Source organism: Neopsephotus bourkii, unplaced genomic scaffold (assembly GCF_033783945.1).
Source record: "Neopsephotus bourkii isolate Nb327-2 ecotype Australia unplaced genomic scaffold, CSIRO-AGI_Nbou_v1 NB_644, whole genome shotgun sequence".
Lineage (NCBI taxonomy): Eukaryota > Metazoa > Chordata > Aves > Psittaciformes > Psittacidae > Neopsephotus > Neopsephotus bourkii.
Genome location: NW_026901143.1, coordinates 3,222 through 25,915, shown reverse-complemented (window position 1 = coordinate 25,915; position 22,694 = coordinate 3,222). Strand labels below are relative to the sequence as shown.

Here is a 22,694-nt window from a genome sequence, read left to right as displayed (position 1 = left end):
ATTGGAGGAGATGGAATTGGGATAATGAGGGATAATGAAGAATCTGGAACGGGACAATCGGATAATGGGAGAATGGGAAGGGAAATAGGATAATGGAACAAAATCGGGGTAATTGGGATAATCGGGTAATCGGAGAAATCGCGGCAATGCGGGGAAATCGGAAGAAATGGAGTAATCGAGATAAATGCAATGCTGGTCAGTGGGGTTCAATGGGATTCAGTGGGTGTCAATGGGTATCAATGGGGTTCAATGGGGCTCAATGGGTATCAGTGGGTGTCAATGGGTGTCAATGGGTGCCAATGAGTGTCAGTGGTGCTCAATGGGGTCCCTGTGTTGTGGCTCTCCCCCCCCAGGCCGTGCAGCACCTCGTGGGCCTGGCGCAGCGCCTGGGCCGCCTGCAGCAGGAGTGCGGCCTCAGCACCAGCGCCGAGGACGTGGAGCAGGAGCTCAACTTCAGCTTCATGGAGGTGGTGTTCGAGTGGGCCCACGGCGTGGTGAGAGCCTGAAACAGCACCAAAACAGCCCCAAAAACACCCCAAAACACCCAAAAATGCCCCGAAACAGCCCAAAACACCCAAAAAATCACCAGAACAGCCCCGAAACACCCAAAAATACCCCAAAACATCCGCCAAATACCCCAAAACAGCCCCAAAGCAGCCCGCAAGAGCCCCAAAATACCCCAGAAGCGCCTCAAAACAACCCAAAATACCCCCAAACAGCCCCAAAGTAGCCTCCCATACCCCAAAAGAGCCCCAAAGTGAACCCCAATACACCAAAGAGCCCCAAAATACCCTAAAACAGCCTCAAAGCAGCCCAAAATACCCCCAAACAGCCCCAAAGTAGCCTCCCATACCCCAAAACAGCCCCAAAATACACCCAAATACCCCAAAATAGTGCAAAATACCCCAGAAGAGCCTCAAAACACCCCAAAATACCCCAAACCAGCTTAAAACCAGCCCAAAATACCCCTAAAGAGCCCCCAAAATTCCCCAAACACCCCCAAGACACCCCAAAATATCCCCAAAACACCCCAAAATACCCTCAACCCCCAAAACCCCCATAAAAACCCCCCAAACCCCATAAAAAAACCTCAAACCCCCTTAAAACCCCCCCAAAACCCATTAAAACCCCCAACCCCCTTGAAAACCCCATTAAAAGCCCCAAAACCCCCCAAAACCCCCCAAACACCCCCAAAAACCCAAACACCAAAAACACCATCAAACAACCCCCAAACCCCCAAATCCCCCAAAACCCCATTAAAACCCCCCAAACCCCCCTTAAAACCCCCCAAACCCCCCTTAAACCCCCCAAAACCCCATTAAACCCCCCCAAAACCCCATTAAACCCCCCAAACCCCTTGAAAACCCCTTTCAAACACCCAACCCCCCCCCAAAACCCCATTAAACCGACCCAAAAAAACCCTTTTTCCCCCCATTCCCCCCCTTTCTTTTCCAGCCGTTTGCCTCCATCCGCCTCCCCCCGGCCCTACAGGAGGGCTCTGTTGTGCGCTGCATCCAACGCCTGGAGGAGCTGTGCCGGGAGCTGCGGCAAGCAGCCCGGCTACTGGGGGAGCCAGCCCTGGCCACCAAGATGGAGGCGGTCTCAGGCCTCATCCGCAGGGACATCGTCTTCGCCGCCAGCCTCTACACGCAATAAAAGGGGTGCCAAGGGCACCCCCATGGTTATGGATGGACTCGTGTCCCCACACACAGCCCTGTGTTGAGGTTGGTGCAGTTCAATGGCCACACAGCCACCCCTGTTGTGGTAATGGTTCGGTCCAATGCACCCCCCCATTGAGGTTGGCTCGGTCCAATGAATACACCCCCCACATTGTGGTAATGGTTCGGTCCAATTCATCCCTCCATTGAGGTTGGTTCGGTCCAATGCATCCCTCCATTGAGGTTGGTTCGGTCCAATGCATCCCTCCATTGAGGTTGGTTCGGTCCAATGCATCCCTCCATTGAGGTTGGTTCAGTCCAATGAATACACCCCCCCCCCCCCCCATTGTGGTAATGGTTCGGTCCATCCCTCCATTGAGGTTGGTTCGGTCCAATGAATACACCCCCCACATTGTGGTAATGGTTCGGTCCAATGCATCCCTCCATTGAGGTTAGTTCGGTCCAATGCATCCCTCCATTGAGGTTGGTTCAGTCCAATGAATGCACCCCCCCATTGTGGTAATGGTTCGGTCCAATGCACTCCTCCATTGAGGTTGGTTTGGTCCAATGCATCCCTCCATTGAGGTTGGTTCTGTCCAATACACACACAGCCATTTCCCCCCCCCCCCCCCCCCATTGTGGTAATGGTTTGGTCTGATTCCTCCCATTGAAGTCGGTTCGGTCCAATGCACACTCTCCCCCATTGTGGTAATGGTTTGGTGCTAACCCCCCTGTTGAGGTTGGTTCGTTCCAATGTGCACACATACACACACACACCCCCATTGTGGTAATGGTTTGGTCTAAACCCCCCATTGAGGTTGGTTCGGTCCAATGAATACAGCCCCCCCATTGTGGTAATAGTTTGGTCTGATCCCCCCACCCATTGAAGTTGGTTCAGTCCAATGCGCACACACACCCCCATTGTGGGAATGGTTCGGTCTAAACCCCCTCATTGAGGTTGGTTCGGTCCAATGCACACACCCCCCCATTGTGGTAATGGTTTGGTCTGATCCCCCCCCCCATTGAGGTTGGTTTGGTCCAATGCAATCCTCCATTGTGGTCATGGTTCAGTCTGGACGCCCCTATTGGGGTGGGTTCGGTCCAATGCACCCCCCCCATTATGGTAATAGTTGGCCAATAGGGTTCAGCCCTGGCCCCTGATTGGCGCATGTGATTCAGACCAGCCTTCTGATTGGCCCATGTGGTTCAGTCCAGCGCCCTGATTGGCCAATAGGGTTCAGCCCAACCTCATTGGCCCGTATGGTTCAGCCTAGCCCCCTGATTGGCCAATAGGGTTAAGCCCAACTTCATTGGCCCATGTGGTTCAGCCCAGCACCCTGATTGGCCAATAGGGTTAAGCCCAATTTCATTGGCCCATGTGGTTCAGTCCAGCGCCCTGATTGGCCCATGTCGTTCAGTCCAACCCCTGATTGGCCAGTAGGGTTCAGCCCAACCTCATTGGCCCGTATGGTTCAGCCCAGCCCCCTGATTGGCCAATAGGGTTCAGCCCAACCTCATTGGCCCGTATGGTTCAGCCTAGCCCACTGATTGGCCAATAGGGTTAAGCCCAACTTCATTGGCCCATGTGGTTCAGTCCAGCGCCCTGATTGGCCCATGTGGTTCAGTCCAACCCCTGATTGGCCAGTAGGGTTCAGCCCAACCTCATTGGCCCATGTGGTTCAGTCCAGCGCCCTGATTGGCCCATGTGGTTCCAATCCCTCCCCCTCATTCCCCATTGGCCCCATTCAACCCCTTCCCTTTAAACCACGTGACTCATCCCTTCCGCCCCCATTGCACCGAAGTGGTTCCGTCCTACGGCGGAGCCACGCCCCCTTCCTCCTGACGTCATCAAGCTGCGACAAGCCGGGATTTCCCCTCCCCCCCCCATGAGCCGCCGGCGCCGCTACGGGGACGGGATCGAGGCCAAGAGGCGGCGCCGGGACGGTACCGGGGGCCTATGGGGCTCTATGGGGCTCTATGGGGGCTCTATGGGGCTCTATGGGTCTCTATGGGGTCTCTATAGGGCTCTGTGGGTCTCTATGGGGTCTCTATGGGTCTCTATGGGGCTCTATGGGGTCTCTAGGGAGTCTCTATGGGGCTCTATGGGGTCTCTGGGTCTCTATGGGGCTCTATGGGGTCTCTGGGTCTCTATGGGTCTCTGTGGGGCTCTATGGGGTCTCTATGGGGCTCTATAGGGTTCTGTGGGTCTCTATGGGGTCTCTGTGGGTCTCTATGTAGGCTCTATGTGGCTCTATAGGTTTCTGTGGGGCGTCTATGGGCACCTACGGGTCTCTATGGGTCTCTATGGGGCTTTATTGGGTCTTTATGGGGGCTCTATGGGATCTCTGTGGGGTCTCTATGGGTCTCTATGGGTCTCTACGGGGTCTCTATGGGTCTCTATAGGGCTCTGTGGGTCTCTATGGGGTCTATGTAGGTCTCTATGTAGGCTCTATGGGGCTCTATAGTTTTATGTGGGGCATCTATAGGTCTCTATGGGGTCTCTATGGGGTCTTTCTGGTTTCTATGGGTCTCTATGGGGCCACTTATGGGCCCCCCCCCCATAGGCAGCCCTGGGGCAGTGGAGGCTGCCCTGGGGGCCCTGGGGGCCCTGTTCCCCATAGGGCTCTTTGGGGACCTCCTGCCCCCCCTGGTCCTGCGCCATCAGCTCTACAGCATCGTCAGCGACCGCACGGCCGTCGACCGGCACCTGGTGGGGCCCGCTATGGGGCAGCCCCATAAGTAACCCCCTGCCCCATAGGTGACAATGGGACTGCCCCTTTGGACCTCTCGCGGTTGGGTTCTCTGCCCCATTGGGGATAATGGGACCTCCCCCTGCCCCATTGGACCTCTCTTGGTTGGGTCCTCTGCCCCATAGCGGACAATGGGACCCCCCCCCCATGGGACCCACATTGTGTGTTCTGCCCCATAGCGGACAATGGGACACCCCCCCCCCATAGGACCTACATTGTGTGCTCTGCCCCATAGGGGACAATGGGACCCCCCCCCATGGGACCCACATTGTGTGCTCTGCCCCATAGGGGACAATGGGACCGCCCCCCTCATGGGACCCACATTGTGTGCTCTGCCCCATAGCAGACAATGGGCCCCCCCCCCATAGGACCCACATTGTGTGCTCTGCCCCATACCGGACAGTGGGACCCCCCCCCATAGGACCCATATTGTGTACTTTGCCCCATAGCGAGCAATGGGACCACCCCATGGGACCCACATTGTGTGCTCTGCCCCATAGGACCGGCTCCGGGCTGACGGGCGCATCCGGTTGCTCCATGTGGGGCTGGGCTCGGATACGCTGGGGGTCGTGTGCGTGGATGCCTATAGGGAGAAGGTGGGGAGGGGCCAGGGGGCACAATGGGAACGTCCACCCCCATAGGGCAGAATGGGATCTTCCAACCCCCCCATAAGGGATAATGGGATCTTCCACCCCCCATAGGGGATAATGGGATCTTCCACCCCCCCCCGTAGTGGATAATGGGATCTTCTACCCCCATAGAGGATAATGGGATCTTCCACCCCCCATAGTGGACAATGGGATCTTCCACCCCCCATAAGGAATAATGGGATCTTCCACCCCCCATAAGGAATAATGGGATCTTCCACCACCCATAGTGGATAATGGGATCTTCCACCCCCCATAGGGGATAATGGGATCTTCCACCCCCCCATAGTGCATAATGGGATCTTCCACCCCCCATAGGGGACAATGGGACCCCCATAGGGCCCCATAGGGGGCAATGGGACCCCCATCCCCTCTGTTGCCCCCCCCCAGGTGCTGGCGGGGGCAGCGGGGTCCCCCCGGGCCCCCCTGATCCGGAGGTTCCTGGATGGGGCCGTGGCCGCGAGCCCGGCGCTGGGGTACGAGGAGAGGGAGCTGAAGGAGTGGGGCTTCGGAGACCGGGACATCACGTGAGGGACCCCATTGAGACCCATTGAACCCCATTGACACCCATTGAACCCCATTGAACCCCATTGAGCCCCATTAATACCCATTGATACCCATTGAGCCCCATTGACTCCCATTGATACCCACTGATACACATTGATACCCATTGGTACCCATTGACACCCATTAACACCCATTGATACCCATTGACTCCCATTGATACCCATTGATACCCATTGACACCCATTGAGCCCCATTGAACCCCATTGAGCCCCATTGACACCCATTGAGTCCCATTGATACCCATTGATACCCATTGACACCCATTGAGCCCCATTGATACCAATTGACACCCATTGAGGCCCATTGACACCCATTGACACCCATTGAACCCCACTGATACCCATTGAGCCCCATTGACACCCATTGAGCCCCATTATTCCTATTGCCCCATTACCCCATTTCACCCCATCGCCCCATTGCCCCCATTGACCCCGATTGCTCCCCTTCACCCCCATTGCCCCCATTTCACCCCATTGCCCCATTACCCCCATTGCCCCATCACCCCCATTGACCCCCATTGCCCCCATTGACCCCCATTGCCCCATTGCCCCCATTGCCCCATTGCCCCCATTGCCCCATTACCCCCATTGACCCCCATTGCCCCATTGCAGGCAGTTGGTGGCCGCAGGGCTCCTCACTCTCCGGGATGCTGGGAGCTGGTGGCTGTCGGTGCCGGGACTGGGCCGCTTCATCCGCGCCATCCTTAGGGGTAATGGGACCCCCATTGACCCCCATTGAGCCCCATTGAACCCCATTGAGCCCCATTGACCCCCATTGAGCCCCATTGAACCCCATTGAACCCCATTGACCCCATTGAGCCCCATTGACCCCCATTGAGCCCCATTGAGCCCCATTGACCCCATTGAGCCCCATTGAACCCCATTGACCCCATTGAGCCCCATTGACCCCCATTGAACCCCATTGAGCCCCATTGAACCCCATTGACCCCATTGAGCCCCATTGAACCCCATTGAACCCCATTGACTCCCATTGAGACCCATTGACACCTATGGATCCCATTGAACTCCATTGCCCCATTGACTCCCATTGCCCCCTATGGGTCCCATTGCCCACATTGCCCCTATTGACTCCATTACCCCCATTACCCCATTCCCCCCACTACCCCCATTCTCCCCATTACACCAGTGCCCCATTACCCCAATTACCCTCTTGACCCCCATTACCTGATTACCCCAATTACCCCATTGACTCCCATTACCCCCATTGGCCCCCATTAACCCCATTACCCCCATTACCCCCATTGCCCCCCATTAACCCCTATTACGCCCATTGCCCCCATTACCCCATTGCCATTACCCCATTACCCCCATTGCCCCCCATTCCCCCCATTGCCCCCCATTACCCCATTCCCCCATTCCCCCATTCCCCCCATTACCCCATTGACCCCCATTACCCCCTTGACTCCCATTACCCCATTGCCCCCCATTCCCCCATTGCCCCCCATTACCCCATTGCCCCCCATTACCCCATTGCCCCCATTCCCCCCATTACCCCCATTACCCCATTGCCCCCCATTCCCCCATTCCCCCCATTACCCCATTGCCCCCATTACCCCATTGCCCCCCATTCCCCCATTGCCCCCATTAACCCCCATTGCCCCCCATTCCCCCCCAGGCCGTGGGGCCATCCTCTCCCGCCTGCGCCGGGCCCGGCACCGGGAGCTGTTGCTGGAGGAGCTGCAGGAGCGCAGGGCCCCCCCCGGCGCCGCCATCGGCCTCAGCTTCATCCTGCACGACCTCCTGGGGGCACAGCTGGTGCTCAGGTGGGCACGACCCCATAGAGACCCATAGAGACCCATAGAACCCCATAGAGACCCATAGAGACCCATAGGGACCCATAGGGACCCATAGACCCACATAGACCCCCATAGACCCCTATGGACTCCCCATAGACCCCTATAGAGCCCCATAGAACCCCCATAGACCCCCCATAGACCCCTCTATACCCCCATACACCTCTATAGACCTCCCATAAATCCCTGTAGACCCGTATGTACCCCTGTAGAGCCCCATAGACCCACATAGATCCCCTATAGAGCCACGTAGACCCCCATAGATCCCCATAGACCCCCCATAGACTGCTATAGACCTCCCCTAGACCCCTATAGATCTCCCATAGACCCCCATAGATCCCCCATAGACCTCCCATAGACCCCCATAGATCCCCCATAGACCCCTATAGAGCCACGTAGACCCCCATAGATCCCCATAGATGCTCCATAGACCCCTATAGGCCCCCCCATCATGTGACCTCTGACCCTCACGTGACACCCTTGGGTGCCCCCAGGTGACTGCTGAACTCTGGGTGTGACCTATGACCCCTCTGTGACCCCCATGACCCCTCTGTGACCCCATTGAGGGGGGCACGCCCCCACGTGACCCCTCTCTGGCCCCTCCCACAGTGTCCCCACCACCTCCGGCCCGATGCTGCGATTGGCTGAGCCCTGAGCGGCCCCTTCCCATCATGCCACGGGGCCCACCGGACCAAAAGGGGGCGTGGCCTCCGCGGAGGGGTCCACCTTAACCCCGCCCCCTCCACGGGGTCACCCCCCGACACCCCCCCCGCGGAACGAGGCTTTTCCCGCGCTCCCAGAAGTGTTAAAGTGCAATAAAAAGGGGTTTTTACCCCAAAAAAAGCCTCCCTTTTTGACTCTGGGGACCCCTTCACCGTTGCCCCTTTAAGGCTTTGAGGCACCGTTGCCCCTTTAAGCCCCTACGGGGCGTGGCCTCCTGAAGGCCCCCATCTGATTGGCTACAACAAACAGCGCGGGAGCCCCCTGCCTCGGCCACGCCTCTTAAAGCTGATTGGTTCAACGCTGTCTCCATAGCGACGCGGCGGGGGCCGGGGCTCCCTCTGGCAGAGTCAGGACCCCCGCAGCGGGGCTGCCCGTGGCGCCGCCTGATCGTAAATCGCTCCCGGTAACGGGGGCCCCACCGGGAAACGGGGGAATGGGGTGGGGGAGGGACGAGGGTGCGGTGTGGGGGGGGAGCGGGTGCACCGTGGGCGGGGCTTTGTGGCGGGGTCTCGATTGGATTCGGCTCCGGATTCAGGCGATCTCCGCGGGCAGCCCCGCTGTGGAGGCGGCGGATTGGTGGGAGGGTGAAGGCGGAAGTGACGCCCCATCGCCCCGCCCACTCTTCCCCACGGCTGTTGCAGCGCTCGGCGGTAAGTCATGGCGGCGCGGCCATCGGGGCCCTCGGGTTCCTCCATCGGGCTCGGATCGCGGTCGCCGGCGCCCATCGGGGCCCATCGGCCTCCGATACCTCCGGGGCCGCTCCTTCCGCGTCCGTCCCCGGGCTCCTTTCCCGGCGCGGCCTCTGCCGGCACCGGATGGACCGGGAAAAGCACCGGGGGGGGGGGGGGATCGGCGGCCATTGTGGGTGCCAAGATGGCGGCGCCGGAGAGGGCCCGGGAATGGAAGTGGAAAGGAGGGGGGGGAGAGGAGAACCCCGCGCCCGCGCGTGCGGGGGTTTGGCGGGAAGGGCGGGGATTGGCTGGAGGCGGAATGGGCGGGGTCGAGGCGGGATGTGGCGGGAGAGGGGTAATAAGAGGGGGGTGTCAGGGTCCGCATTCCCTATCCCATTCCCTATCCCATTCCCTATCCCATTCCCTATCCCATTCCCACCGCTTTATGGAGCCAATGTCCCCTCCTTATCCCACCCCTTTATAGACCCCATTTCCCCCTTTATCCCACCCCGTTCCCAACGGTGTTCCCGGTGTTCCAGCCTCCATGGTGGAGAACGATGTGGGCAGCCCTTTAGAACCCCCTTATCCCCCCTTTTATCGAGCCCATCTCCTCCTTTATCCCACCCCATTCAAAGCCACTGCATCCCCCCATTCCCACCCCATTCCCCCCCCATTCCCAACCCAATTCCCTCCCCCATTCCCCCCCCCATTCCCCCCCATTGCCCCCCCTCACTCCCCCCCTTTTCCAGCCTCCATGGCGGAGAACGACGTCGACAACGAGCTCCTGGACTATGAGGACGACGAAGTGGAGGCGGGGGCCGGGGGGGAGGGCCCCGAGGCGCCCCCCAAGAAGGAGGTGAAGGGCTCCTACGTGTCCATCCACAGCTCCGGCTTCAGGGACTTCCTGCTCAAACCCGAGCTGCTCCGGGCTATTGTGGACTGCGGCTTCGAGCACCCCTCTGAAGGTGCTATGGGGTGCTATGGGTGTCTATGGGTGCTATGGGGTGTCAATGGGTGCTATGGGGGCTATTGGGGTCTATGGGGATCAGAGCTGAGCTGCTCCGGGCCATCGTCGACTGCGGCTTCGAGCACCTCTCCGAAGGTGCCATAGGGTGCTATGGGGGCTATAGGGTGCTATGGGGCCTATGGGGTGTCAATGGGTGCTATGGGGGCTATGGGTGTCTGTGGGTGCTATGGGGGCTATGGGGTGTCTATGGGGGCTATTGGGGTCTATGGGGATCAGAGCTGAGCTGCTGCGGGCCATCGTGGACTGCGGCTTCGAGCACCCCTCCGAAGGTGCTATGGGGTGCTATGGGTGTCAATGGGGTGTCAATGGGTGCTGTGGGGTGCTATAGGGTGCCATAGGGTGTCAATGGATGCTATGGGTGCTAATGGGTGCCAGTGTGTGCTATCGGGTGCTATGGGTGCTCATGGGTGCCATAGGGTGTCAATGGGTGCCATAGGGTGCTATGGGGGTGATGGGTGCCATAGGGTGCTATGGGTGCTCATGGGTGCTGTAGGGTGTCAATGGGTGCTATAGGGTGCTATAGGGTGCTAATGGGGGCTATTGGAGTCTATGGATGCTGTTGGCGTCTATGGGGATCAGAGCTGAGCTACTCCGGGCCATCGTGGACTGCGGCTTCGAGCACCCCTCTGAAGGTGCCATAGGGTGCTATGGGTGCTATAGGGTGTCAATGGGTGCTATGGGTGCCATAGGATGCTAATGTGTGTACCCCCATTTCTAACCCCCCCTTTTTTGTGTCCCCCCCCTGCAGTGCAGCACGAGTGCATCCCTCAGGCCATCCTGGGCATGGACGTGCTGTGCCAGGCCAAGTCAGGCATGGGCAAGACAGCCGTGTTCGTGCTGGCCACCCTGCAGCAGCTGGAGCCCGTCACCGGGCAGGTGAGCGGACACCTATGAGGGGTCCTCAAGGGCTGTAAGGGGTCCTTGGCCAGGCTACTTGAGCTTATGCTTCACGTCAGGCACTGCATAGACACCTATATAAGATACAGAGGGGTCCTCAAAGGGGTCCTGAAGGGTGTAAGGGGTCCTTGGCCAGGCTACTAAAGCTTAAGCTTCTCATCAGGCAGGGCATAGACACCTATAAGGGATATAGAGGGGTTCTTAAGGGAGTTTAGTGGGGTCTTATGGGTCTGGGGGGCTTTGGGGGTCTTTGGTGCCATCATCAGGCAGGGTATAGACACCTATAAAGAGGATAGGGGGGGTCCTCAGAGGGGTCCTGGAAGGATTTAAGGGGGTCCTGGATGGATTTAAGGGTTTCCAGATGGATTCAGTGCATCCCGAGGGTGTTTTGGGGGTGTCCAACCCCTTCCCCCCCCAATCCCCCGCCGTCCAATCCCAGGTCTCGGTACTGGTGATGTGTCACACGCGGGAGCTGGCCTTCCAGATCAGCAAAGAGTACGAACGCTTCTCCAAGTACATGCCCAGTGTGAAGGTGAGGGGCATGGGGTGATCCTATGGGATTTGGGGGGGATCCTATGGGATTTGGGGGATGATCCCATGGGAATTGGGGGGGGATCCCATGGGATTTGGGGGGTGATCCCATGGGATTGGGGGGGTGATGCCATGGGAATTGGGGGATGATCCCATGGGATTTGGGAGGGATCCCATGGGAATTGGGGGGGTTCTGTCTATGGGGTGTTTTACTGTACTTATGATGGTTTAGGTGTACCTATGCCGGTTCAGGTGTATCTATGGGGTGTTTCGCTGTACCTATGATGGTTTAGGTGTATTTATGCGGTGTTTAGGTGTATCTATGGAGTGTTCAGCTGTACTTATGCCAGTTCAGGTGTATCTATGGAGTGTTTAGGTGTATCTATGATGGTTCAGCTGTATCTATGGAGCGTTCAGGTGTACCTATGACGTTTCAGGTGTATCTATGGGGCGTTCAGGTGTATCTATGCTGGTTCAGGTGTACCTATGGGTTGTTCAGGTGTATCTATGGGGTGTTCAAGTGTATCTATGACGGTTCAGCTGTATCTATGGAGTGTTTAGGTGTACCTATGCCGGTTCAGGTGTATCTATGGAGTGTTTAGGTGTACCTATGACAGTTCAGGTGTATCTATGGAGTATTTAGCTGTATCTATGATGGTTTAGGTGTATCTATGGGGTGTTTAGGTGTACCTACGATGGTTCAGGTGTATCTATGGAGTGTTCAGGTGTACCTATGCCGGTTCAGGTGTATCTATGGAGTGTTTAGGTATACCTGTGATGGTTTAGGTGTACCTATGACGGTTCAGCTGTATCTATGGAGTGTTTAGCTGTATCTATGATGGTTTAGGTGTATCTATGGAGTGTTTAGGTGTACCTACGGGGTGTTTAGCTGTACCTATGATGGTTCAGGTGTATCTGTGGGGCGTTCAGGTGTATCTATGGGGCGTTCAGGTGTATCTATGGGTTGTTCATGTGTACCTATGGGGTGTTTCCCCCCGTCCCCCCGCAGGTATCGGTGTTCTTCGGGGGTCTGTCCATCAAGAAGGACGAGGAGGTGCTCAAGAAGAACTGCCCCCACATCGTGGTGGGGACCCCGGGCCGCATCCTGGCGCTGGCGCGCAACAAGAGCCTCAACCTCAAGCACATCAAGCACTTCATCCTGGATGAGTGCGACAAGATGCTCGAGCAGCTCGGTACCCATCGGGGGATGGAGGGATCTGACATGGGGGGGAATGGGGAAAAGGGGGGGTTTTGGGGGAAAAATGAGGGGTTTGGGGGAGAAAAATGGGGGTTTTGGAGGGGAAAAGTAGGTTGTTTTGGGGTAAAAGTAGGGTTTTTTGGGGGAAAAAGTAGGGTTTTGGGGGAAAAGGATCGTTTTTGGGGGGGAAAGTAGGGTTTTGGGGAGAAAAAGTAGGGTTTTAGGGGGAAAAAGTAGGGTTTTTGGGGAAAAAATGTAGGGTTTTCGGGGAAAAAGTGGGGTTTTTGGGAGTCATAGTAGCGTTTTGGGGGGGAAAAGTAGGGTTTGTCATCCTTCGCATCCTTATCCGTGTTCTTCTCCCCATTCTTCCCCCCTTATCCCCATCCTTTCCCTCCCATTATCCCCATCCGTTATCCCCCATTGCCCCCATCCTTTCCCCCCATTACCCCCATCCTCCCCCATTACCCCCATCCTTTCCCCCCCATTACCCCCATCCTTTGCCCCCCATTCCCCCCATCCTTTCCCCATTACCCCCATCCTCCCCCCATTATCCCCATCATTCTCCCCCATATTCCCCATCATTCCCCCCCATTACCCCCATCCTTTCCCCATTACCCCCATCCTTTCCCCCCCATATTCCCCATCATTCCTCCCCATTACCCCATCCTTTCCCCATTACCCCCATCCTTTCCCGCCCATTACTCCCCCCCATTCCCCCCCATTCCCCCCCATTCTATCCCCCCATTCCCCCCACTATCCCCACGGCAGACATGCGTCGGGACGTGCAGGAGATCTTCCGCATGACCCCCCACGAGAAGCAGGTCATGATGTTCAGCGCCACCCTCTCCAAGGAGATCCGCCCCGTCTGCCGCAAGTTCATGCAAGACGTAAATGAACCCCGCCCCCACCCCGCTGACCCGCCCCTCCCCCCACCACCCGCCCCTCCCCCACCCCCACACATCACCGATGGGGGAGGGGCAGCATCCTCATCACGCCACCCCCCTTCCATCCCTCCATGCGGAAGATCTCTCGGTTATCCCCTACACCCCCTCTTCTCCATCCTCATCCTCAGGGTGTAGTAATGGGGGGCTTCAGTTTGAACCCCACTCTTTTTGCCTAAAAGCATGGGAAATGAACCCAAAAGGAGGCTTAAACCGCACGCAACCCCCCCCAGACACAACCGTCATCGTCGTCACACTGAGATGAGGAAGATCTATAGGGGACAGCTCAATTTAACCCCCTCTTTTTGCCTAAAAGCACCTGAAATCACCCCAAAATGAGGCTTAAACCGCATGCAACCCCCCCCAGACATTATCAGCATCATTGTCACACTGAGATACAGAAGATCTATGGGGGGGGCTCACTTTAAATCCCTCTTTTTGCCTGAAACCACCTGAAATCACCCCAAAAGGAGGCCTAAACCACACGCAACCCCCCCCAGACACATTCATCATCAGACTAAGAAGCAGAAGATTATGGGGGGGGGCTCAATTTAACCCCCTCTTTTTGCCTGAAATCACTTGAAATCAACCTAAAATGAGGCCTAAACCACACTCAACCCCCCCCAAGACACAACCATCATCATCATCACACTGAGAAGCAGAAGATTATGTGGGGGGCCTCACTTTAAGACACCCCTTTTTGCCAAAAACCACCTGAAATCACCCCAAAATGAGGCCTAAACCACACTCAACCCCCCCCAGACAGCACCATCATCATCACACTGAGATACAGAAGATCTATGGAGGGGTGCTGAATTTAACCCCGGATTTTTGCCTAAAAACACCTGAAATCAGCCCAAAATGAGGCCTAAACCGCACGCAACCCCCCCCAGACACCATCATCATCATCATCACAGAGAAGATTATGGGGGGGGCTCGATTTAAGCCCCTCTTTTTGCCTGAAATCACCCCAAAAAGAGGCCTAAACCACACGCAACCCCCCCCCAAACACATTCATCATCATCATCATCACACTTAGAAGAAGATTTGGGGGGGGGCTCACTTTAACACACCCCTTTTTGCCTAAAACCACCTGAAATCAACCCAAAAGGAGGCCTAAACTGCATGCAACCCCCCCCAGACACATTCATCATCATCACACCGAGATGCAGAAGATCAGTGGGGGGGGCTCACTTTAAACCCCTCTTTTTGCCTAAAACCACCTGAAATCACCCCAAAATGAAGCCTGAACTGCACGCAACCCCCCCCCAGACACAACCATCATCATCATCACACTGAGATGAGGAAGATCTAACGAGGGGTGCTCAATTGAACCCCCTCTTTTTGCCTGAAACCACCTGAAATCAGCCCAAAATGAAGCCTAAACACGCAACCCCCCCCAGACACCATCATCATCATCATCACACTGAGAAACAGAAGATCAATGGGGGGGGGCTCAGTTTAACCCCCTCTTTTTGCCTAAAAACGCCTGAAATCAACCCAAAAGGAGGCCTAAACCACACTCAACACCCCCCAGACACCATCATCATCACACTAAGAAGATTATGGGGGGGGGGCTCACTTTAAACCCCTCTTTTTGCCTGAAATCACCCCAAAATGAGGCCTAAACCGCACGCAACCCCCCCCAAACACCATCATCATCGTCACACTAAGAAGATTTTGGGGGGGGGCTCACTTTAAACCCCTCTTTTTGCCTAAAAACGCCTGAAATCAACCCAAAATGAGTCTAAACCATCACTCAACGCGGAAGATCTCTCGGCTCCATCCTCTAGGCTGCACCAATAGGGGAAAAAAAAGGGGGGGGTCCTCACTTTAACCCCCCCCCAAACCCTCTTTTTTTGCCTAAAACCACCTGAAATCACCCCAAAACGAGGCTTAGACCCCCCCAAAACCATCGCCATCATCATCATCACCCCCGAGACGTGGAAGCCCAGGAGAGCATCAGGACCAGCCCCCCCCTCACTTCCGGCTTTGGGACCACGACGAAGGAGTTAAGACCCCCCCAACCCCCACCCCAAGCCCCTCCCCCCCAACTTTGGTTCCCCTCCCCCCCATCCCCTCCTCCCCCCCAACAATGGGAGCATCCGGATTCACTTCCGGGGAGCCCCGCGGATGCTGGATCCTGGAGCAGGATTTTGGGGAGGGGGGGGGATGGGATGGGGGGGGTGGAATGGGGGGGATAGGAAGGGTTTGGGGTGCAGGGGGATATAGGGGGCCCATAGGGCTCTATTGGGGTGTAGGGATGCTATAGGGAGCCCATAGGGTTGTATTGGGGTGTAGGGGGTTATAGGGAGCCCATAGGGTTGTATTGGGGTGCAAGGGGTTATAGCGAGCCTGTAGGGCTCTATTGGGGTATAGAGGGTTATAGGGAGCCCATAGGGTTGTATTGGGGTGTAGGGGGTTATAGGGAGCCCATAGGGTTGTATTGGGGTGCAAGGGGTTATAGGGAGCCCATAGGGCTCTATTGGGGTATAGGGGGTTATAGGGATCCCATGGGGTTTTATTGGGGTGTAGGAATCCCATTGGGTTGTATTGAGCTGTAAGCAGCCCATTGGGCTCTATTGGGGTGCAAGGATTCCATTGGGCTCCGTTGGGGTGCAGGGAGCCCATAGGTTTGTATTGGGATGCAGGGGACCCATAGGGTTGTATTGGGGTGCATGGGGTTATAGGGACCCCATAGGGCTCTACTGGGGTGTAGAAAGCCCATAGGGTTGTATTGGGGTGCAGGGAGGTATTGGGGACCTATTGGGGTGGAGGGGGGCTGTAGGGAGCCCATTGGGTTGTATTGGGGTGCAGGGAGTCTACTGGGGTGTAGAGGCTATAAGCCTCTATTGGCACCCATAAGACTCAGTTGGGGACCCCTTGGCTCCCTTTTTGGGGGTGCCAAGACCCATTCAGGGGTGCAGATCCCCATTGGCCTCTATTTGGCCCATTTTTGCCCTCTCTGAGCCCATTTTTGGGGTGCCAGGGCCCATTTTTGGCCTCTTTGCCCCATTTTTAGCCTCTCTGAACCCATTATGGGGGTGCCAGGGCCCATTTTTCCCCTCCTCCCGCCCATTTTTAGTCTTTTTGGCCCATTTTTTACCTTTCTGAGCCCATTTTTGGGGTGCCAGGTCTCAGTTTTGGGTGCTGGGCCCATTTTTGACCTCTTTGAGCCCATTTTTGGGGTGTCAGGGCCCATTTAGGGGTGTCAGGGCCCATTTTGGGGGTTCCAGGGCCCATTTTCACCCTCTTTGGGCCCATTTTTACCCTCTTTGGGCCATTTTCACCCTTTTTGGGCCCATTTTTACCTTCTTTGGGCCCATTTTTACCCTCTTTGGGTGCATTTTCACCCTCTTTGGGCCATTTTTGCCGGTTTTGGGCCCATTTTCACCCTATTTGCGTGCATTTTTACCCTCTTTGAGACTATTTTTGCCTCTTTGTCCCATTTTTGCCCTCTTTGAGCCCATTTTCACCCTTTTTGGGCCCATTTTTACCCTCTTTGACCCATTTTCACCCTTTTTGAGCCCATTTTTGCCCTCTTTGGGCCATTTTCACTCTTTGGGCCCATTTTCACCCTCTTTGGGCCATTTTCACCCTTTTTGGGCCCATTTTCACCCTCTTTGGGCCATTTTTACCCTCTTTGGGTGCATTTTTACCCTCTTTGAGCCCATTTTCACCCTTTCTGGGCCCCTTTTTGCCTCTTTGGGCCCATTTTCACCCTTTTTGGCCCATTTTCCCCCTCTTTGGCCCCATTCTGGGGGTGCGGGTCCCGTTTTGGGGCGCAGGGGGGGTCCCCACCTCAGTCTCTCTCTGCCCCCCCCCATTGTAGCCTATGGAGATCTTTGTGGACGACGAGACGAAGCTGACGCTGCACGGCCTGCAGCAGTACTACGTCAAGCTCAAGGACAACGAGAAGAACCGCAAGCTCTTCGACCTGCTCGACGTGCTCGAGTTCAACCAGGTGAGCACCCCAAAACACCCCAAAACACCCCAAAACACCCTAAAATACCCCCAAAACACCCCAAAACGCACCCAAACACCCTAAAATACCCCAAAATACCCCAAAACACCCCAAAATACACCCAAAACACCCTAAAATACCCCCAAAACACCCCCAAAACACCCTAACACACCCTAAAATACCCCAAAACACCCCAAAATACCCCTAAAATACCCCCAAAACACCCTAAAATACCCCTAAAACACCCTAAAATACCACCAAAACACCCTAAAATACCCCAAAATAGCCCCAAAATACCCCCAGAACACCCTAAAATATGCCCTAAACACCCCAAAACAGCCCCAAAACACCCTGAAATACCCCCAAAACACACTAACATACCCCTAAAACACCCTAAAATATGCCCTAAACACCCTAAAATACCCCAAAACAGCCCCCAAACACCCTAAAATACCCCAAAACACCCTAAAATACCCCAAAACACCCTAAAATACCCCAAAACAGCCCCCAAACACCCTAACCCCCAAAACACCCCAAAATACCCCCAAACAGCCCTAAAACACCCTAAAATACCCCAAAATAGCCCCAAAACACCCTTAAATCCCCAAAACACCCTAACATACCCCTACAACCCTCCTAAACCTATTTCCTACCCAAAAATACGCCCCATACAATCTCTGCACCCCACCTCTCCCCTTCAACCCCTTCATTTCCCCCCCCAAATCCCCATTTTTTCTCCCCAAATCCCCTTTTTTCTCCCCAAAACCCCAGTTCCCCAAATCCCCATTTTTCCTCCCTAAACCCCCATTTCCCCAAATCCCTATTTTTCCCCAAAACCCCCATCCCCAAACATTCTCCCCACCCATTCTCCCCAAATCCCCATTTTCTCCCCAAATCTTTTTTTCCCCAAACCCCATTTCTCCCAACCCCATTCCCCCAATCCCTATATCCCATTAAATCCCTTTCCCCCTTAAATTCCCTATTTCCCCCCCAAAGGTTCTGTCTCCATCCAATCTCTGCACCCCACTCTCTCCCCTTCAACCCCTTCATTTTCCCTCCCCAAATCCCCATTTTTTTTGCCAAAAACCCCGTTTTTTCTCCCCAAACCCCCATTTTTCACCCCAAACCCCATTCCCCCCCATCCCCATTCCCCCCCATTATCCCCCCTCTCCCCATTGACACCCCTGTACCCCGTTCCCCCCCAGGTGGTGATCTTCGTCAAGTCGGTGCAGCGCTGCATCGCCCTGGCGCAGCTCCTGGTGGAGCAGAACTTCCCGGCCATCGCCATCCACCGCGGGATGCCCCAGGAGGAACGGTGCGATCCCCTGCCGTAGACTGGGATAGACTGGGATATACTGGGATATACTGGGATATGTCGGGTATATATTTGGGTATATCGGGATATATTGGGATATATAGGGATATATCGGGATATACAGGGATATATTGGGATATATCAGGATATACTGGGATATATCAGGGTATATCGGGATATACTGGGATATAGTGGGATGTACCGGGATATATTGGGATGTGCAGGGATATATTTGGATATATCGGGATATATCAGGATATATCGGGATATACCAGGATATATTGGTGTATATCGGGATATATTGGGATATATCGGGATATACTGGGATATATGGGGATATATTGGGATATATCAGGATATACAGACATATCAGGATATATTGGGATATATGGGGATATATCAGGATACAGTGGGAGGTAGCAGGACATATCGCGATACACCAGGATATATCGGGATATATCAGGATATATTGGGATATATCGGGATATATTGGGATATATCGGGATATACTGGGATATATCGGGATACAGCGGGATATATCGGGATATATTGGGATATGTCGGGATACAGCAGGATATATCGGGATATAGTGGGATGTATCAGGACATATCACGATATAATGGGATATATCAGGGTACACCAGGATATATCGGGATATAGTGGGATGGATCGGGATATATCACGATATAATGGGATATATCAGGGTACACCAGGATATATTGGGATATAGTGGGGTGTATCAGGATATATCGCGATATAATGGGGTATATCAGGGTACACCAGGATATATTGGGATATAGTGGGATGTATCGGGATATATCGCGATATATCGGGACACCCCCCCCCCCCCACGCTCCAGGTTATCCCGGTACCAGCAGTTCAAGGACTTCCAGCGCCGCATCCTGGTGGCCACGAACCTGTTTGGGCGGGGGATGGACATCGAGAGGGTGAACATCGCCTTCAACTACGACATGCCCGAGGACTCGGACACCTACCTGCACCGGGTGAGCCCCTGGGGGGCACATATGGGGGGGAACACAGGGTATAGCACTCTCTAGGGCGCCCTATGGGCCCCATAGCGCTCTCTAGGGCGCCCTATGGGCCCCATAGCGCTCTCTAGGGTGCCCTATAGGCCCCATAGCACTCTCTAGGGTGCCCTATGTGCCCCATAGCTCTCTATAGGGTGCCCTATATCCCCCATAGCACTCTGTAGGGTACCCTATGTGCCCCATAGCTCTCTATAGGGTACCCTATATCCCCCATAGCACTCTATAGGGTGCCTATGGGAACTATATGGCTCCTATAGTGTTCTATGGCTGCTCTCTGGATCCATAGGGCTCTCTGGGTGCCCTATGTGCCCCATAGCACTCTATAGGGTGCCCTATGTGCCCCATAGCACTCTCTAGGGTGCCCTATGTCCCCCATAGCACTCTATAGGGTGCCCTATGTGCCCCATAGCACTCTATAGGGTGCCCTATGTGCCCCATAGCACTCTATAGGGTGCCCTATGTGCCCCATAGCACTCTCTAGGATGCCCTATGTCCCCCATAGCGCTCTCTAGGGTGCCCCATGTCCCCCATAGCTCTCTGTAGGGTACCCTATATCCCCCATAGCACTCTATAGGGTGCCCCATAGGCCCCATAGCGCTCTATAGGGTACCCTATATCCCCCATAGCACTCTCTAGGGTGTCCCATAGGCCCCATAGCTCTCTAGGGTGCTTTATGTGCCCCATAGCTCTCTATAGGGTACCCTATATCCCATAGGTGGCCCGGGCGGGCCGGTTCGGCACCAAGGGCCTGGCCATCACCTTTGTGTCGGATGAGAACGATGCCAAGATCCTCAACGACGTCCAGGACCGCTTCGAGGTGAACATCAGCGAGCTCCCCGACGAGATCGACATCTCCTCCTACAGTGAGCTCTGGGGCGAAAAACGGCGATTTTGGGCAAATTTGGGCTGAAAAACGGCACAACAAAAACACAACAAAAACATTTTGGGCAACTTTGGGGTGAAAAATGGTGATTTTTGGCAAAACGCAGAGGTTTTAGGACAGGGTTGGAGGGAGCATGCTGCCCGATGAGATTGACATTTACAGTGAGCTTTGGGGCGGAAAACGGGGGTTTTGGGCAACTTTGGGCTGAAAAACGGCGATTTTGGGCAAAACAGAGTGGTTTTGGGGCAGGGGAATGGGTTGGAGGGAGCATCATTGGGATGAACCATTGGCTATGGGGGGGAGCTGCCCGATGAGATCGACATCTCCTCCTACAGTGAGCTCTGGGGCGAAAAACGGGGATTTTGGGCAAATTTGGGCTGAAAAACCGCGATTTTGGGCAACTTTGGGGTGAAAAATGGTGATTTTGGGCAAAACGGAGTGGTTTTAGGGTAGGGTTGGAGGGAGCATGTTGCCTGATGAGATCAATATCTACAGTGAGCTTTGGGGCGAAAACCAGGGATTTTGGGCAAATTTGGGCTGAAAAACTGCGATTTTGGGCAACTTCGGGGAGAAAAACGGCGATTTTGGGCAACTTTGGGCTAAAAAACGGCGATTTTGGGCAAAATGGAGTGGTTTTAGGGCAGGGACGGAGGGAGCATCATTGGGGTGATGGGGCTATGGGGGGGAGCTGCCCGATGAGATCGACATCTCCTCCTACAGTGAGATTTGTGGCAAAAAAGGGCGAGTTTGGGCAACTTTGGGCTGAAAACCAGCAATTTTAGGCAAATTTGGGACAAAAAATGGCAGGTTTGGGGGCAGTTGCAGTTTTGGGGCAATTTCAGGTGGTTTTGGGCAATTTGGTGTGGTTTTGTGTCACTTTTAGGGTGGCTTTGAGGCAGTTTTAGAGTAGTTTGAGGGTAATTTGGGACCATTTTGGGGGAACTTGGGGTAGTTTTGGGTCAGTTTTGGAGCCAATTTTGGGGCAATTTGGGTCAGTTTGGGGGCAATTTTGGGGTAGTTTTGGCTCAGTTTTGGGAGCAATTTTGGGGCAATTTGGGTCAGTTTTAGGGTCAATTTTCGGGCATTTGGGGTCAGTTTTGGGAGCAATTTTGGGGCAATTTGGGTCAGTTTTGGGGCTGCACCATTTACTATGGGGGGGTGGTGGGTGGGGGAGGGGTGGATTTGGGGGTCTCCCCCCACCCCCCTTCCCCTCCCCCCTTCCTAACCCCCCCCTTTCTTTTCTCTCCCCCCACAGTTGAACAGACCCGATAAAGGCCACGCCCCTCCCCCCACCCCTCCCCCCACCCCCCCTCCCCCATCCAGGGCCTTTTATAGAAAAACCCGGCCTGAAAAGACAAAAAAAACCTGGAAATTGCCCCAAAAAGTGGCCCCCCCTCCCCCCCCCTTCCGGCTTGGGGGGTGGGGGGGGCCCCCCAATACCCCCAATGGGGGAACCCCAAAATCCCCCGTTTGAGACCCAAAATCCCCTTCCCCGGCTGTACAATTTTGGTTGTTTTTGGTAATAAAGTTGCCTTATATGGCAAAAATGGGCGGGGCTTGAAGGGGAAGGGGCGGGGCTTCGGGGGGTTTGAATGGAAGCGGATAAAGGAGGGGAGAAGGGCTGTGATTGGCTGAGGGGGTGGGCGGGGTGAAGGGGAGAAGGGTGGGGTAAGGGGGGCGGGGTCAACGTAAGGGCGCGGGTTGTGATTGGTTAAAGGGAGGGCGGGTGGTGGGGGTCGCAACGGGGGAGGGGTGTGATGGGTGGGAGGCTGTGATTGGCGGGCGCGGCTCTTCCTTGTGATTGGCTGGCGGGGCGCGCGGTGGGCGGGGCTTCGCCTCAGGGCCTTATAAAGCAGGAAGAGCAGGCGCGCTTTGTCCTTTCCGGCGGGAGAAGGGTGAGTGTGGGGCTCCTATGGGGCTCCTATGGAGTTATGGGGTGCATATGGGGGCCCTATGGGGCTGGGGAGTTCCTAGTTCTCTGTGGGGCGCATCTATGGGGTTAAGGGGGCTCCCTATGGGGTTATGGGGGTTCTTACGGGGGTCCTATGGGGCCATATGCA

General features: G+C 55.4%; 3 protein-coding genes across 3 annotated transcripts in view; all 3 read left to right on the top strand.

Annotated features, from left to right (window-relative positions):
* Positions 1-1,656, top strand: part of SKIC2 (SKI2 subunit of superkiller complex) — a 31,337-nt gene extending 29,681 nt beyond the window's left edge. The window contains exons 28-29 of the mRNA XM_061352243.1: positions 354-494; positions 1,456-1,656. Of these exons, the coding sequence (XP_061208227.1) occupies positions 354-494; positions 1,456-1,656 (342 nt within the window). The remainder of the gene's footprint in view (positions 1-353; positions 495-1,455) is intronic.
* A 1,880-nt stretch (positions 1,657-3,536) lies between these two features.
* STK19 (serine/threonine kinase 19) lies at positions 3,537-8,156 on the top strand. The gene is made up of 7 exons (XM_061352242.1): positions 3,537-3,602; positions 4,223-4,368; positions 4,909-5,004; positions 5,446-5,582; positions 6,234-6,331; positions 7,258-7,405; positions 8,045-8,156. Exons 1-7 carry the CDS (start codon positions 3,545-3,547, stop codon positions 8,088-8,090), a joined length of 729 nt encoding a protein of 242 aa, XP_061208226.1. The 5' UTR covers positions 3,537-3,544; the 3' UTR covers positions 8,091-8,156.
* Positions 8,157-9,583: 1,427 nt separating this feature from the next.
* DDX39B (DExD-box helicase 39B) lies at positions 9,584-21,968 on the top strand. Its single transcript, XM_061352241.1, has 10 exons — positions 9,584-9,794; positions 10,605-10,732; positions 11,193-11,285; positions 12,294-12,477; positions 13,251-13,369; positions 17,256-17,387; positions 18,593-18,702; positions 19,562-19,706; positions 20,467-20,614; positions 21,890-21,968. The coding sequence occupies exons 1-10, from the start codon at positions 9,584-9,586 to the stop codon at positions 21,904-21,906; spliced, it is 1,287 nt and encodes a 428-aa protein (XP_061208225.1). The 3' UTR covers positions 21,907-21,968.
* The last annotated feature ends 726 nt before the right edge of the window (positions 21,969-22,694 follow it).